The sequence below is a fragment of the Cnephaeus nilssonii genome (assembly GCF_951640355.1).
Source record: "Cnephaeus nilssonii genome assembly, chromosome: 11".
NCBI lineage: Eukaryota > Metazoa > Chordata > Mammalia > Chiroptera > Vespertilionidae > Cnephaeus > Cnephaeus nilssonii.
The window spans coordinates 20,982,927-21,000,365 of record NC_137082.1 but is presented as its reverse complement, the minus strand read 5'-3'; the positions used below and the strand labels follow the sequence as shown (position 1 = coordinate 21,000,365).

Below are 17,439 nucleotides of genomic sequence, written 5' to 3'. Positions count from 1 at the left end.
TGTCTGATTCAATTCCTGAAGACAGTGAATTATAATGGTTAAGAGCATGATTGCTATATCAGATAAACCTGAAGTTTTGAATCACATTTCCAATATTTTGTGAATGTAGGCAAGTCACTAACCTCTGCTAAACTCCTATAAAATGGAGATAATAAAGTTAGTATCTACCTTAAAGGTTGTCCTTATTATAATGCCTGGCACATAGATGCACTCAATACTTTAAGCTATAGGCATTATTATTAAATAGCTCTTAGGCTAGGCTTTCAGCAGAAAAGAATGCTGGTATAACCTTGAAGATTTTGAGAATTAGATATCTACAAACTGCATTAGGCTGCAATCTAAATAATGTAGACAATATATGACAGCATATGATTAAGTACACTAGCGAATCCCATTTTAGTTATCCATTTCAAACTGAGTAGCTCATTATCTCTTTGCCAAGAAAATATGTTCACTTTAAAATACTTGAAGTAATTGTCTCAGTGGTTGAGCCTTAACTTATTAACCAGGAGGTCACAGTTTGATTCCTGGTCAGGGCACATGCCCAGATTGTGGGCTTGATTCCCAGTGGTGGATGTGCAGGAGGCAGCCAATCAATGATCTCTCTCATCACTGATGTTTGTATCTCTTACTCCCTCTCCCTTCCTCTCTGAAATCAATAAAAAATATATTTATAAAATAAGATACTTGAAGTACTTATTAGGGTCATCTTTTCCCTTAATAGTCTCACCCTCTGTTTTCCATCTCATAATCACTTCTACATTTTGGCATATATTTTTCCAATACCCATATATGTATATATATATAAATTGTGTGTGTATATAACTGTGTGTATAACTTTGTAAATGAAAATGTGACTAGTATATATACTCTTGTAAATGTCATTTCACTTAGAAATATTTTCATGTTTATAAATATTTACATAAAGAGTTGACCTGTTATTTTAAATAGCTGTATAATAGTTCATTGCATTGATAAGTCTTTTGATTTATTTAACCACCTCTCCATCTGAGTAATTTCCAATTTTCACTATATGAACAACTTTGGTCTATCTCTTACTTACATCATGTGCACTTCTGTTATTTCATAGAATACATTTTAAAAAGTAAAATTGCTGTAAGAAAGAGTTTCAACAAAATATATCAAAAAATTTTTGTAAGAGGAAATTATGTGTGTGAGTATGTGTGTGCATAAACAGTGAAGGCATGAAGAGCAGAATTCTGAGTTGTCTGGGTGGTAAATGGTGGTTTTCATATTCTGCTTGCTTCTTTATATTCCTCATTTTTAAACAAGGAAAAAAGTTATTTTAATATTTACACAAATTTTCCACTTAAAGAGTTTAAGGTCTTAACTACTATAGTGGGGCACGTGCACTGTACACACTAAGCCGGTGCTGTTCATGCCCGCTATTATTCACGTTCCACCCATGGCCATGGGAAGCAGTGTCGTTATAGGCACTGGTTTCTAAGAAAACTGGGGCTTGAGCGTCACATGTCTGATAAAGAGTCTGGATCTCACTATATAGGTTTTCTGAAACACAGTGGTTTAGAGTATCTGGAGCGATGTCATTTTTTTGTGAGCGCCTTTGAAGCCCAGGTTCTTTCTCAAACTTCAGAGATATGCAAGTAGTGGCATAGGAAAGCCTGGAGGATCCTGTTTCCCTAGGAGACTTCTTCAGCCAGAAGTGATGTCTTCAAGGTTGCAAAGCCACTGGGACATTCAAAAAGTTTTATGTCCCTCAATGACAATCTCCTGTCAAATATCCAGCTTTCTCTCAAAATAATAATAATAATAATAATAATAATAATAATAATAAAGCCATGATCAATTATGTGTTGTTGTGAACTGTGGAGTGAGGGGGGCAGTCTTCAGACCACTAATATCCTGATATAGTTTCACATCTTTACAATCTTGTGTTTCCTTTCTGTCCAAGGACCCCATTCAAAAACAACGAAGAACCCAAGTTCTCAATGTCCTCATTTATGTGCCTGTGGTCTTATAGCTCTCCACCTGTGCGTTCGCTCCCAATCCAGTCATGCAGTTTTCATTTCCAATGGCATCTGATTTGTGTTTTGAAAAGGTGACTCTCACTGGGGAGGCCAGATATGATGGGGAGCAGGATGGGAGGCCAGAGAGCGATGAGACCTGCGGTTGGGGAGCCTGCTCATTTAGCAGAGCTGGAGCAGTGGCAGCCAAGTTCTGTTTCAGTCCCTGTCCAGTGAGGGTGGTTCTATGGGTGTTTATCACGACCTAAGCTACCCTTGTGCATCACTTAGTGCCTTGTTAGAGACCCTGCAGCAGCTCAGTCATGCCTGTGTCATACTGTTTGGGGGTGAAGTGGGCAGGAGGAACTCAGAGGTCTGATTCTTGCTTTGATTAGTTTTAACTCTACTGTCTCTATTTTGAGGTGTGTAAAAATGTTCTAGAGTGCTTTCCTCACTTTCTTCTCGGCTGTTTTTTGTCTGTGTTTTGAAGGCAACGCTTACCAGCTCAGATTTAGAAGTGTTAGTATTTCTTCCTGACCTTGTGTTCAGTGTCATGGACTTGATAGTTTGAAATGGACATGAGAATAATTACACCATTGAAATTGCAAAATGCAAAATGCTTCAAATAATGGACTCTCCCCACCTCAAGAAGATATATTTTTTAACGTTTAGTAGCACACTACTTCTAAAAATCCTTCTATTTCTGCTCACCCCTTGTACTCTTTACCCCCCACACACACGTAGGGTGGGGAAGGGGAGAACATAGTGTTTGAGGGGTTGGACAGCATGGGTCTCTTCCATGGGCTAAGGTGATTTCCAATAGGAACAAACTGAGTCACTTTGCTCTTCCTATATCAAATTTGTTACTTATTTCCAAAAGGCCAACAATGGGCTAACTTTCTTCTCTCTCCCCCAGTGGATGGCTGCATTCACAGAGCGGCTGGCCCCTGTTTGCTAGCTGAATGTCGTACCCTGAACGGCTGTGATACTGGGCATGCGAAAATCACATGTGGCTATGACCTGCCTGCAAAATGTGAGTACAACTCTTTTGAACGCTGTTTCAGAATCTGAGGAGCATTCTTGCCTTGTTTTATTTCTCAGGTGTGTAACTAGGGAAGGAAAGGATAGTGGTGGTATTTAATGAAATGTGCTTATATTAAGGTTTTCTACCTGGTAATAAAATGTGTTTTCCAAATATCTAAATGTAAGCCATTTAACTATAGGTGTTTTTTGTTCAGACCTTCAACAGACGGTCTCTGAAATAGAGAAATAAAAATATGAGCAAAAAATATATTATAGTATTTAAGTGCCATTGAGTGACAGCTTCTGAAAGTGATGCCAATTTCTTATTCCTTGTTCAGGTTTCTTGATTGTGGATGTGTTTAGAGCAAAGGAGATCAAAGTGATGTATTGTGTTTTCAGCTGCCATGTAAAGTCTGATTGGCAATTATAGCCAAGGCATCTGTCACACTTCCCTTTCGGGGAAAAGCCAGTGGAATGTGGTTGTCAGTGTGAGAATGTATTTGCTCTTTGAATGTGGAATGGTCAAAATTTCCATTACATTTGAATAGAGAGAAGTATTGCATTTGATTGACCTTGTTGGTTAGTCATTTAGCCAACTGGGTGGTGTGGTGTGGAATAAGAAGAGTAAGAAGGAAACTGGCTAGAGGCACACATTCTTTTTTTAATCACTTTATCTTCAGGGCCTGGGGCTCGAGGCAGAGAGTTTCATTGCACAGTTAAGGGTGTGCATTGATCCAAAATTGAGGCACTGATTAATTTTTTTGTTGTTCCATGTACATGCTTCTTATGATATTGCCTGGATCTGGGAATACATTTTATGTGAAAGTAAACACATGATACAGTGTGCAGATAATGTGATGTAGAATTGTACACCCGAAACCTGTATGATTTTGTTAACCAGTGTCACCCTAATAAATTCAATAAAAAGGAAAAATATGACATGTATTTTTTAAAAAAAATGTAAAGCTGATTTTTGTTTTAGCACTGGAGAAAACGTGACTAAAACATTACAATCTGTAGGATACTCTTTGGTCTTGTACAGGCAGGTTGTGTAAGAATGGATTTCCTGTGGATCTGTGCGAGGAGAGAGAGAGTGTTACAATGCAAAGATTACTTGAAAATAGGTTTAAATCTGAGGATTTTTAGTAAATAGTAATATACTAAAATGGTATTTTTCTATATAAATGTTATAATACTACATTCTATGTTCCTCACAGAGGGTTGCTAGTGAAAGTATATCAACTGTATACTGTTTAATTTTCCCTTTCATGACTTCTCATTTTTCTTTCTTTGTTACTTTTTTAACCTTGTGCCAAATGACCCCTCACTCCTAGTTGGACGATGTATTTATGTCAAATAAGGTCCTTTGTGTACATTGTGTTCAGAGAAGTTCTCCCTAGCACTCAGTGAGACTGAGTATTAAAGGTGATTTCATTTCTAGGGTTATGTGGCCCAGTGTTTATAAATATTGGTCATTCTTTCTTTTTAACAACATAATACATTTGTGATATAGTTAACCAATACCACCCTGAGAGCAAGCAGGTAATCAATTAGTTTTAGACTTGTATCTGTCCTTAAACCAGAGAATAAGGCCTGGTCCCCTATTGATTTATTACTTTTTTATATATTAAAGCACATACCAAAAATTCTTCAGCTCTGAGATTTATGAAGTCAAGTAACCTTGGAATTGCTAAATATGATCAAATGAAATGGTGGCTCTAGTGTATGGGTTGACACTATGACAATCTTGTTTAATGTGCTTGTTCTTGTCTAACATCTTTCTAAATAACTCGTTCAGCTTAGTTCAGGGTTGTTGAAGAATTGTACAATACCAGGCCCTGAGGTACAAAGGTCAATAATACCAATACATGAGCTGGAGAAATTCTGCGATTGAGTCATATCTTTGAACTAAAGTGCAGCTTTCTTGCTCATCCCAGGGCAGGTAAGACAAGAAATCTAGACATGAAAAGTCATCAGGACTAGATACAGAATCCCAGTGAGCTGAGATGTGAGAGCCTGGCACGCCATTAAGTCCCTGCACACAGCCTACAGGGCATGTCTTATAAAAAATGCAAAAGAAATGTAATAGAAATTGCCAGATTGGAATGGCAGTGCCACCTCCTAAAGTCACGCAGACAGATTCTGCGAATGTCCTGGTACTTTTCTGTATTTAGCAAGGTTTAACAATTTATATTACAACATAAAGAAAAGCAAGGGAGGCAATATAAGACTGAGTAATGATAGCTTACATTTATATGCCACTTTATAGTATGGCACAGTACTTTCACAAGCCCTCATATTTTAAATTATATTTTCTAAACATCCTGTGTGTTCCTTTTTCCTTTTCTGCTCCCTGAGAGATGTTTTCCTTTTCATCAATTTGGTTCATCCATTTCACAGTCATTAACAATCCACAGATGTGCTTTTGTAGAGAGAGAATGAAAAGGGAGCTCATTACATACTGTTTGGGTCATTTTCCCTCCATATTTAATAACTCCATGACAGTTTGACAGCCGAGACTAGCTCCTGTCTGTCCTCTGTGACAGTGAGTTTATCATTACCAGGGCACTAAAGCCAGTCATCCAGCCACCAGTGATAATATCTTCATGCATCAGCAACTTGTTTCTAAAATGCTATCAATGGGTTACAGACAAACTGGGTAATTTTGGACTGGTCTTTGCTTTTTCTTCTCTCTCTCTCTCTCTCTCTTTCTCTTTTGTTTTTTTGCTTGCTAAATTAATCTATTTATAAATGCTTGTATTTAAATTAAATATACTTATAGTCTACTAGAGGCCCAGTGTATGAAATTCATGCACAGGTAGGGTCCCTAGCGGCCACCTGCCGCCGCTGTGGGCAGGGCCTCCCATCCCCCTGCCTCCTGCCACCTGCAGCCACTGTCACAGCTGGCCCGGCCCCAGCCCCTGGTTAAACTCCTGGTCAAACTCCAGGTTGAGGGGACAATTTGCATATTAGGCTTTTATTATATAGGACAGGCGTCCCCAAACTACGGCCCGTGGGCCACATGCGGGTGTTTTTGCCATTTTGTTTTTTTACTAAAAAATAAGATATGTGCAGTGTGCATAGGAATTTGTTCATAGTGGTTTTTTTTAAACTATAGTCCGGCCCTCCAACGGTCTGAGGGACAGTGAACTGGCCCCCTGTTTAAAAAGTTTGAGGACCCTTGATATAGGATATCCTGATTGGTGGAATGATTAGCCTCAGATATTTAGTTTATGGCTTGGATGTTTTGAATAATTTGTTTTGATGCAAAATATCCAATTTTTCTTTTCAAAAGTAATCTGAAGAGTGAAAGAATATAGGCCCATATTTCATTGAAGGCTATTGCTAAGGAAATGATGTAGGAACTGAACTAAGGACTGCTCATGTAATTGGAACTTTGGGGACTTTTTCTTCTACAATATTAGAGATTTGGGGGGTTCATAATACAGTTTAGATTTCTATAGTTTTAGAACTTTATCAACATGTTGGAATGTTTCTATTTATGCTATCATCATTCTTACTGGGAGAGGTTTGTTCATCCCTGTCACAGTTCGAGTGTCAATATCTGGCATAGTGTCTCTGAATTAATGTGAATGAATCAGTGATCAAACGCATGAATTGTTTCAGACCTTTTCACCTGGAGAATAGTTTTGTGTTGCTTTCACTTCTAATTTTTTCCCTCCTGCAATCCATTCTGCCCAGTGAGTATACTAGTAGATTAATAATAGTAGATTAATATTCCCGAATCCTGAGTCCTTGTAATTGTCTATGAGATTCTAGATGATGTGACCCTCCATACCTCTCTGACATCGTCTCCTTCTACCCTCTCCCTAGCTCATCAAGGCTGCTTTGCCAATATTTACTGCCTTTGTATTAGCATTCCTTCTGCCTGGAATTCTATTCTTCTACTTACCTATGTGGCTTGCTCCTTCACCTACTTCAAACCCTTGATCAAACCCTAATCAACATATTTATAACTGCTTCTCTGCTGTATTTGTAATTGCTTATGTAGTATTTAACTTTTAAATACACTGTATCATTTACTTGTTTATTTTATTTATTCTCTGTCCCCCCCCCCCACCCACCACAAGAATGAAGGCAGATATTTTTTCTGCATCTTTTTCATTTATTGCTGTATCCATGCAGCTTAGAAAAATAGGGGTTCAAATATATTTGTTGATTGAATTAATGAAATCTAACTCTACTCCTCTCAAATCCTTTACTAAGCTTTTACTTTAAACATAGACTTGTTAGCCTTATCTTTGGCCTTCCATGATTTAATGCCATATCTTGAACTATTTACAACCTTTTATGTGATCTGAATTGTTCATAATGGTATGTCTGTGCGGGGGTTTGTGTTTAGGGCTATCTCAAAAGCTCTTTCTCTGTTTCATTATAGCTATCTTCCAGACTCAGCTCAAATATCACTTCTACAATAAAACAAGTCTTCCCTTATCAACTCAGCTAAAAGTACTTTCTTTTTCCTTCAAAATCCAGAATGCTGTAGTTAACAGGTTGAGGGCACTTTTATTGTGTGACTGTTTATTGTTATCTCTGTGAACTTTCCACCTGTCTAGTAGCCCTTTGTATATGTTAATGGATGCTAGAGAATTATCTGTCAAATGTATTAATTGTTGAAGGTGGAAAGCTGGTTGATGATTGATTAATTGCTGGTGGGGAGATGCAAAAGAAAATGTACACTAATATTCCTGAGAAATGATGAAATTAGTATCAAGTATCCCTTGTGTTTTTAAATCATATTTTAACATACTTCTAATTCCAAACTCTTTTGTCTAAGAAATTTACTCTTAATTGAGTTTCTCCTAGAGGTGAACAAATAAAAATAAAGAAATCATATCAACTTTATTCAGTGATTTTCATCATAGCTCACCTCTATTTTATTTCTTGAGAATGCTTCGCTTTTAGGCTTTAGGGCTGAATAATCATCAAAGATAAATGGAAAAAATATTAAACTTGTATGCATAAAATGGTGGAATCTGTTTCTTTTATTCTTTCTATTTAATCTTTGGAAGAAGTGAAAGGGTAATATTAGCATCAAACTCTCAGTTTTTCATCATTCATTTGAAAGGCAACTCTAGGGTGGGAGACCATAGCATTATATGTTTGAATATCATAGAATGGTATGAAATCAGAGTCCTTATTATGTTTCCAGGTGCAATAATAATCAGATAATGGTAGCTTAAAAGGTACTGTTGATAATAATTAGTACTTCTCTTCTGCCCTTCATCAAGAAATCATAGTACTTTGAAACATTAGCTGATCAACCCTTTTGAAATTTCTGTGATGAATTAACATGACAAGTGGTAATATTTTATCACAATACAAAAAGGAATTCAGGTACAGAGAGGCTAAATTTGTTTTTCCCAATGTAAATGAAAAAAGAAACAGACTCGTCAATATAAAGAACAGACTGATGTTTGCCAGTGTGGAGGGGTTTGAGGAACTGGGTGAAAAAGGTGAAGGAATTGAGAAGTACAGATTAGTAGTTACAAAGTAGTCATGGGTATATGTAATACAGCATAGGGAATATACTCAGTAATATTCTAATAACCATGTATGGTGCCAGTTGTGTGCTGGAGGTGTGTGTGTTTGTGTAGGGGGTGCGGGAGTGTATGGTTGTCTGCCCAATATGCCGTACACCTGAAACTAATACAAAATAATGTTGAATGTAAACCATAATTGAAAATACTTTAAAAATTTCAATTTGTTGTTCCCAATAACAAAGTGAGTCCATATTAGAGGCATGACAACGTATCCCTGAACTAGGGAAAGAGTCTATGGCAGGTGTTGCTCAAACCTGCTGCCTGTTTTTGCAAATAAAATTTTATTAGAACATAGCCATGTCCATCTGTGTACATATTGTGTATAACTGATGTCATGTGACAGAACTGAATACTTTCAACAGAGACTGTATGACCACAAAGCCTGAAACATTTCCTCTCAGTCCCTTTACAAAAATAATTTGCCTACTCCTCATCTAGGGCAATCTCCACTTTTATATGGAGGAAGCTGAGATCCAGAGAGCTTAAATGTCTATTGAATTTTATTGAATGTATGTGACTTACTTAGATTACTATTGACGAAACTGAGACTAAAATGCATGCCTTCTATTTCTTGGGACAGTCCTTGCTTCTATTGCCTCAACAGAACATCGCCTTGGGAGGATCATCTGAAGTCTTTAACATGTTTCAAATTATAAGGACACCTTGAAAAAAAGTCTAGAAAAAATGACTCTTTTTCTCAATAGGGCCAGAACTAGAAAGTGAGTAAGTTCAGTCTCTGAAGGGAGAGTTAATTCAAACCATCAGATGATTAGACAATAAATCTTTATTTTTTGCTTCCTCCAGTGTGGTAAGATGTTGAAAGGGAGCCTGTAGTCCTGAGGAAATTCAGTTTCTAGAGTAGGTAGCTGAGATGATGCTTCTGCAAGTCCTCCAGAATCATGGCCTGATTTCAGCCATGTGGGCTGCAGCAGCAGGTGTTTGATTGTGAAGGCAGCGGCGTGGGCATCATGCTAAGAGGCTGCCTTCACCAGTGTTTGATGGAGACCTGAGGACCCTCACGAGCCCTTTCCATAATTAAATTACTTATATTCCATAAAGAGAGAAATGGCTTTTGAAGAACAACAACAAAAAAAAATCACCTTCCTTCCTGGAGAGGGAGATGGGATTGTTCCTCCTAAAATCACACCTGATTGGCTCATTTCCCATTAGTGCTTTAGGAATTTCATGTCGACTGGGATATATTTCTTTGTAATTACCATCCCTTTCATTTATGTAAGCAGTTTCATACATTTCATCTTCTTAGTGATCCTTATGATGGCTGTGGCAGTAGGAAGGGCAGGAAGATTGTAAAACCCCAGAGCATCGGTTCTCACATGTGCTCAGTAGCAGTGGCAGCAGCAGCTGAGAATTTGTTAGAGATGCAAATTCTCAGGCCCCGCCCCAGACCCACTGAATCAGAAACTCTGTGACTTTGATGTGTGCTCAAGTGTGAGGACCATTGACCTACAGTGGTGTAATCCTGGGCAGAGCCCTCGCCATTGGACCTCCTGCCCTACAACCCTTTTGCTACACAATAGAGGCAACCTTTTGGGTCACAGGGTAAGGCTTTGTTTGAAGAGAACTCCTACATCCTCTTCCTCTGTCATTTTTTTCACATTTAGCAATGCTGTCTGCATTTATATTTGTTTATTGCTTATCTTCTTAAACAGAACAACATTTAGGAGAGCAGACATCATATCAGTCTCATTCACGTGGTGTCCTTAGCATCTGACATAGTAACCAGCACAGTTACTTGATACCCATTAACTGGAAGAATTAATGAAAGCATTGTCTTTGTCATAGTCATAGCTGCCACAGCAGGAAGACAGCCAAGAAGATACGCAAGAAAGGACTAGGTCAGTGGTCGGCAAACTCATTAGTCAACAGAGCCAAATATCAACAGGACAACGATTGAAATTTCTTTTGAGAGCCAAAATTTTTAAACTTAAACTATATAGGTAGGTACATTGTTATTAACTTAATTAGGGTACGTGGTATTTTGTGGAAGAGTCACACTCAAGGGGCCAAATAGCCACATGTGGCTCGCGAGCCGCGGTTTGCCGACCACTGGACTAAGTGATCCCGGAAATCTGCACAGCTAGGACTGCTGCCACTGGCAGTCTTCCTGGGATCCCATCAGCAAACCTGCTGCTTGTTCAAGGACTCTAGCAGACTACTGGAGCACGGAGATAAAATGTGCTTATTTTGTCCACAGGGCACACACATAACCCACACTTAGATGATTTCCTTTTATTTTCTCTCTTATTTATTTGGCCTATTGTGATAGCATAAATTCCATCCCCAGGGGGCTTTGTAATGGAATAACTAAACAGTTCTAATGGTAAATAGTGTCTTTTAAAAAAAAATCTACATTTTGGAAGCAACTGGCATTCACATTGTGGTATTTTGGCTGAGTGTAAATAAATGCCTCAGGCTGACATTGTTGGACATCTTACCAGGCCTTCACAGGACATTGTCTATGCCTTCTTTTTCCTATGTGATCAATCGGAAGTAACAGAGTAAATCAATTCTGGGTAATAATGTAAATGGGCTCTCGAAGGCAATCCCTGCTGCGAAATAAGCAGTTAGCTGTGACACTGGCATTAACCACCATGGGGATAATCAGGCTGTGGATGTGTTTAATCAGAGTTATCAGCTAAGATTAAAAAGAGAGTTACTGTTGTGCAGGGATAATCATTGTAAGTATTTAAAAGATGAATATTTGAAGGTTCTCTCATCAATTAAAGCCATCAGAATTGCTTTGAGTAATTTAGGATGCTTTGAGGTCAGGCACAAGCAAACAGAAAAAGTTAATCTCAGACCCAGAGTAGTTAAGGGCAGGAATTTCAGAATAGTTTTATTGAAATAAGTAGTGAATGCTGTTAAGTGAAGATTTCACCCAGTACTGAAATGTTCTTTGAACTATTACTAGCACACGTGACTTGATTCAAAAGTGGGCAACACAGAACAATTTATAAATGTATTAATTCTCCTTGCAGTTAATCACTAATCCCAAAAATGTAATATTAGACCACTTTGTGGCTTGATGAGAGGTGTTTCCAGTTGCAAATATTGATGGAACCAAGCTCTGTACTGTAGAATAAAAGGTTGACTCTGGCACAAGGATACTATATCAGGATAGAAGGTCTGAGAAGTTCTGAATCCAGGACATTCTAATTAGTAAAGTCCCTTAACCTTTGAGCCCAGGTTTGTTCACCTATGGTTATCTGGGAGTTGTAATATCTCCCTCGGGTGAGATTGTTAGGGGATATACACAGAGGCACTTTTTAGTAGTGTAAGGCATCATAAAGATACTGGCTTTATTATTACTTGAAAGTACTTAGCATACCTAATTTACTTATTCAACCAATGTTTATTGAGTGCTTGCTCTGAATTACTGTGCTCTTCTAGAATGCAGAAAACTATAGTGACGAGACGGCTAAGGTTCCAGTCCGATCTCAGGTTCTACAGATAATAAACATATTCACATAAAAGCAGAAAACCTCAGATAATGTCAGAGCTCTAAGGAAAATAAAGAGTGACAATAAAATGCAGAGTGGATGGAGGGGGCTACTTTTTCTATGGTGGTCTGGCAAGGCCTCTCAAAGAGACGGTGTTTGAGTTGAGAGCCATCTACTAACTGGGGAACATTTGTTGCTGGCAGGGTAAAAGTGCTATTACCACGGGGTTAAAAACGAAATCATCTTTTCTGTTGTGTAAAATGAGATAGTCCATACATTTTTCAATTATTCTTCCTTGCTGCAGATATTGAACTTCAGGTCTGACATATGTATAATTTTCATTTTAGTCTGACTTTTGGAGGTACTAGAGGGAGTGCTGCTGTCACGGGAGTCGACAGGAATTTAACGATCTCCTCATCTGACCTCCTGTTTTACAGCTAGGGAAACTGAGGCCCAGACAAATTCTTTCTTTTTCCCAGGCCATATGGTAAAGGATAGAGCCTGGGCATCTTGACTCAGAGCATGGTGCTCCTTCTGCCTTTCCTAGAGTCTCTTCAATCATGTGAACTCCCTTATGGGAGTATGGTGGGAATGTGATCAACTCTTAAGTGAGGTGATGCACATAAAATTTCTTATTTCACATGGGACTTTATTGTTAATAATAATTTAGATGAGTTTAATTATGACACCTGGAGCGCTACTAAGTAAAGTTTATGACAACAACCCATTAGAACATGTGGAGCAGTCGGTTGGTATCTGAGAAAATGTGGAAGTCACAATAGCAATGAAGAAAAGTCCTATGTCAACCTGAGGACACGGACATTTGTCCCTGCTTCCTTCCAGCAGAAAAGGGAAACTCTTTAGAAGTAATTTTGAGAACTTCAGATGATTGGTTTGAAAGATTTACTACAATCCTGTGATATTTTTTCCCTGGTATATGGCCTGGACTTAACGACTTCCTTTGGTGAATAGAATATGTCAGAGTAATGGAATCACTGAGATTAGGTTAAAGAAAGACTGTGCCTTCCATTTTTGCTGCCATATCTAACTTTGTTTCTCTCAAATCACTCATTACTTTCCTAGGGCACCATAAAAAAATTACCACAAACTTGAAAGTTTAAAACTTTCACAGTCTAGAGGCCAGATTTCTGAAGTTGAAGGTATCAGCAGGGCTCTGTTCCTTCTGAAATTTCTAGGGGAAAACCCATCCTTGCCTCTTCCAGCTTTGGTGGCTCCATGGCTGTGGCAACAGAATTCCAATGTTTGCCTCTGTCTTCACATGACCATCTTCCCTGTGTCTCTCTGTACCTTTTCCCCCTTTCTTCCCTTAAAAGGATACTTGTCATTGGATTTAGGCCTATCCTAATCCAGGATGATCTCAAGGTCTTGAGATCTGTTACTTAACTATATCTGCAAAGACCCTTTTTCAAAATACATTCACAAGTTCTTGGGTGCAGGACATGGACCTATTTTTTTTTGGCGGGGGGGTCACCACTAAACATACTACACATTCTCCTTAGTTGAAGTAAGCTTCCATGTCATGTGGAAGCCCTGAAAAGAGGAAAACCATGTGGTGAGGGAACTCGGCCTCTGAAGAGGCCCATACGGCGGGGAACTTGGGTCTGCTTGTAACAAGGTGAGTGAGCTTGCAAGTAGATATTCTCAGATGTGCCAATAGCCATGCCAGTGAGCTTGGGGGCACATCCTGCAGTCCCAATCAAGCTCTCAGCTGTCTGCAGCTCTGGCTGGCAGCTTTTCTGCAACATCATGAAAGGCCCTGAACCTGAACCACCCAGTGAATTCACTCTTAAGTTCTTGACCTATAGAAACTGGGAGATAATAAATGTTTCTCATTTAAGTCGGGGATGTTCACAATTTAGCAATAGCAATAATGCAGAAAGTATGGCCATGAACTTTATTAAGCAGTGCAAGGAGCCCACGGTCAGAGTGGTTGGTGTCCATCCCATTTTCTCAGCACACGCAAGGTGAAAATGAAATAGAATTTGGGGTAATGTCATACTTTCTCAGTTATCTTAAAATCAAGAAATGCAACCATGCCATCGATAGCACACTAGATTGGAAAGAATGTTAGGAATGTCAATTTCTATCATCTTTTCTTAAAAAAAAAGAAAAGATTACTCGATTAGGGTCAAGCAGAACCTGAAGTCCAGCTTAGTAAAGAAACATTGGGAGGAAAACAACACAAACCAAAACATGTAATTGAATATTAATGTTTACCTAGTATTCCTTTAAGTGTTCTCCGTGTCTTTGCACCTGCCACTCACATGCTCTTTATACTTAGGAATTGCCGTTTTCATTTTGAGGGGGAAATTAATTCAGCTTCTATGCGGTGTTGATGCTTCGAGCTAAATGAAGCCGAGGTAACTTCCTATTCACAGTTGCAGCAGTGCCCTTCTGAATGTTTGCTGTGCGGGGTCATGTGCTTCCGATTTGCTCCCTCATTTTTCAGAACCACAGAGAGTTTGCTCCCTTTCTAATCACATGCTATTTGTGAAATCCCTATAATTTCCTAAAGCTTGCCTGCAGAAGCTTTCCTCTTCCTACCTGTGACATTTGGAGGAAAGATTTATTTCCCCTCTGTGCTTATTCTGCTTAGTGAAGATCATCAAAAACAATCTTAACCATATATTTGCAAATTCTCATTCAAATTATGTCTGCATTGAATTTAGAGTTCAGCCACCCATTTGAAGGTGTGTGAAGGGCAAAGGGCTGCTTGAGAAATCCCTTCCATGTACATGCACTCAGCTTTTTGCTTTCTTACATCATGGCATACAATGCCAAACTGCTGCCTCTCTTTACATGGCCAGGTGATTTTGTTCTCGTTCTGTTACTCCTATAGTTAGGTATGTCATGTACACACATATACGCATTTTTCATGTACTCCATTAGAAGCACATTCTCATTATTCTGAGGACAGATTTCCTTCTGCATTGTAATACATTTCTGAGTATGGAATTCAGGTTTTTTGTTTTGTTTTTTTGTTTTTTGGAGCTATTTGCGGGAGAGAAATCTGGGAGAGTTTGGGTTTGGTGGACTGGGATGGAAGGCCCTAGGGTTCTCCCTGGAAACCTACTGAGAGGCAACTGGAGGGGAGGCAGAGGAGAGCTAACCGCTGTGTTGGACAGGCTGGCAGTACTGGGCCTTCCTCTTCCATGAGTCCAGGACATGTCCTACCTGCTGCTTTAAAATTAATAAAAAATTATCTTGGTTATTTTCCTCTTAATAGTAAGCCTGAATAGTTGGGTGTATATGAAGAATGATGAGAATTTGAGAAACCCACATCAAAGTATATGTTTCAAAAATGGTCAGGGCTCTGTATGTAGAATATCACATAGTTATGAGATTGATCATTATAGCTATGTACATGGAGGGAGGGGAAATTTAGAGAACCACACATCCAAAAAGAGCTATTATTTTAAATGTTTCCTTACATTCTCTGTTGTCTGCAATAGCAATGTTTCTCCATATACCAAATTTACTGGTTGTCATGGGCCCCAAACCTGTTACCTTAAACACATTAACAGCAGTCTAAGAAACATCCTAATGTTTATGCCTATTTTGAGATTAACCACCACAAGACATTTTCCACCTCTCTTATTTTCCTTTTTACCACTCTACTACATTCAGAAATGCTGCGATCAATATTTTAAAGCCTGTATGTTAGATGTTTCTATTTATTTTTCACCATGGTTTTTAACTTTTTATACATCACTGTTATTGAGGACATACATTTGGGGACAATGGAGCTTTTAGTAAGTCTCACAATTGCATTTTAAAGCTTGAAGAAAAATCTACGAATCACTCTTTTAGCAACTGAAGCCCATTTCTCCCTTTAAAAACTAGGCAAGAATTTTTCCTCCCTGTTGCTTAAGACAGTGCACTTTGCATCTAACAATCTGTCTGGCATATAGTAAATAGTGATATGTGTTTCATTCATTCAGCAAACACTGGTTCCTGAGATCTGTGGCAGATGCTTTGCTTATCTTTTGGAAAAGAATGGTGTGCAAATCATGGACCACACACTCAGAGAGTTTAGTTGAGTTGAGCTGAAATGAATCAAGTGACTTGCCCAAGATCACACAGATATTTAATTGATAAAACCATGCCAAGTACCCAAATTGTCAGATTTTCAGTCTGTGGTCCTTTCTTCTTTTTCATGGAGATTTTATTTGGGGAATCTTATAATAAAATGATCTAGTGATGTTGCCCTTTCCTCATGTTTCCAAGTGGTTTTCAAATAGAGTGACCAAGGAAATTGTCAGTGGATTCCAACACACCTGTACACTGGGGTGTGGAGGAGGGACATGGAACCCCTCTCTCTGTGTAGTAGATAAGATCTGGAAAATCTTATTCTCACTTGGCCTCAGGGACGCAGGCCTTTCTTGACAGGAGTTTGGTATAATAGCTGACCAATATTTTCTAACGATACATCTTCTAATGACACATAGAGCACATCCTTGTAATTCCTATGAAAGAGTTTTATGTTTCCTATTATTTTAGTGATTTGTAAACATTTTTAATAATTCATATAATTTGATAGCCATGTTTTAGGAAGATAAACTTTTGAATCTCTAGTCCTTAAACTACAATGTCAAACATGCATTGTTATACAATACAGAAGCCAATTAGTAAGCATAGACTAATTCATTACATATGGTGTTAATCTGCTTATTTTCCTTAGCTGCACCTTTTTGAAATAAGATCAGCACCTATCTGTCATAGCCTCTGTACCAAGTTATCTTCCCATACGTAAAAGACATGACTTACTGTCTAGTGTTACAGAGCCTCTCTACTTTGGGGTTTCCTTTTGCTCTTTTTCTTTTCCTTCTTAGTGCTATGTAAATTCCTCTCAATTTATTTTATTTTATTGATTAACATGTGGCATAATCCATTTTAAAGATAAAACTTAGAACTTCCTGAAGTCAGATTCATTTAACTAGAAGTATGTATATGAGTGTTCTTCCTGTCTGGAACTTTCTTTCCACTGACATCCACATCCCATAAAAGTGTGAAGAACATGGGCTTTGAAGCCCATCATTCTGGGTCAAATTCAGTCTCTGGTTTAGGGCAAATTATGAAATTTCTTCATGCCTCCATGTTACCCACTGGAAATGGGGATAAAAATAGCTGTGCACTCACAGAAATGTTGAGGATTATGGGTTGTTGTCTGTGTGACTCGGAGCACTGCCTGCAGTCTAGTGGATGCTGCTTCTCAGTAAGTTCATCACTCTATCCTCTGGCCCAGCTTTAGTTGATGTCACGGCTCTTGTCATCATGATATTGTTTCATGTTTTTATTTCTTCACTTGTGTCTTCCACTAGAATGTAACCTTCATGAAAGCAGGATTTTTGTTACTGCTGTATATACAGAGCCCAGGAAGATTAT

At 38.5% G+C, this 17,439-nt stretch overlaps 1 protein-coding gene across 5 annotated transcripts in view; it reads left to right on the top strand.

Annotated features, from left to right (window-relative positions):
- The window catches only part of MACROD2 (mono-ADP ribosylhydrolase 2), a gene marked incomplete at its 3' end in the record, with an annotated part of 1,993,251 nt that overhangs the window by 664,566 nt on the left and 1,311,246 nt on the right, over window positions 1–17,439 (top strand). For all 5 annotated transcript variants that reach the window (XM_079784766.1, XM_079784764.1, XM_079784768.1 and 2 more), the window contains exon 5: window positions 2,902–3,018. In XM_079784766.1, coding sequence (XP_079640892.1) covers window positions 2,902–3,018 — 117 coding nt within the window. The remainder of the gene's footprint in view (window positions 1–2,901; window positions 3,019–17,439) is intronic.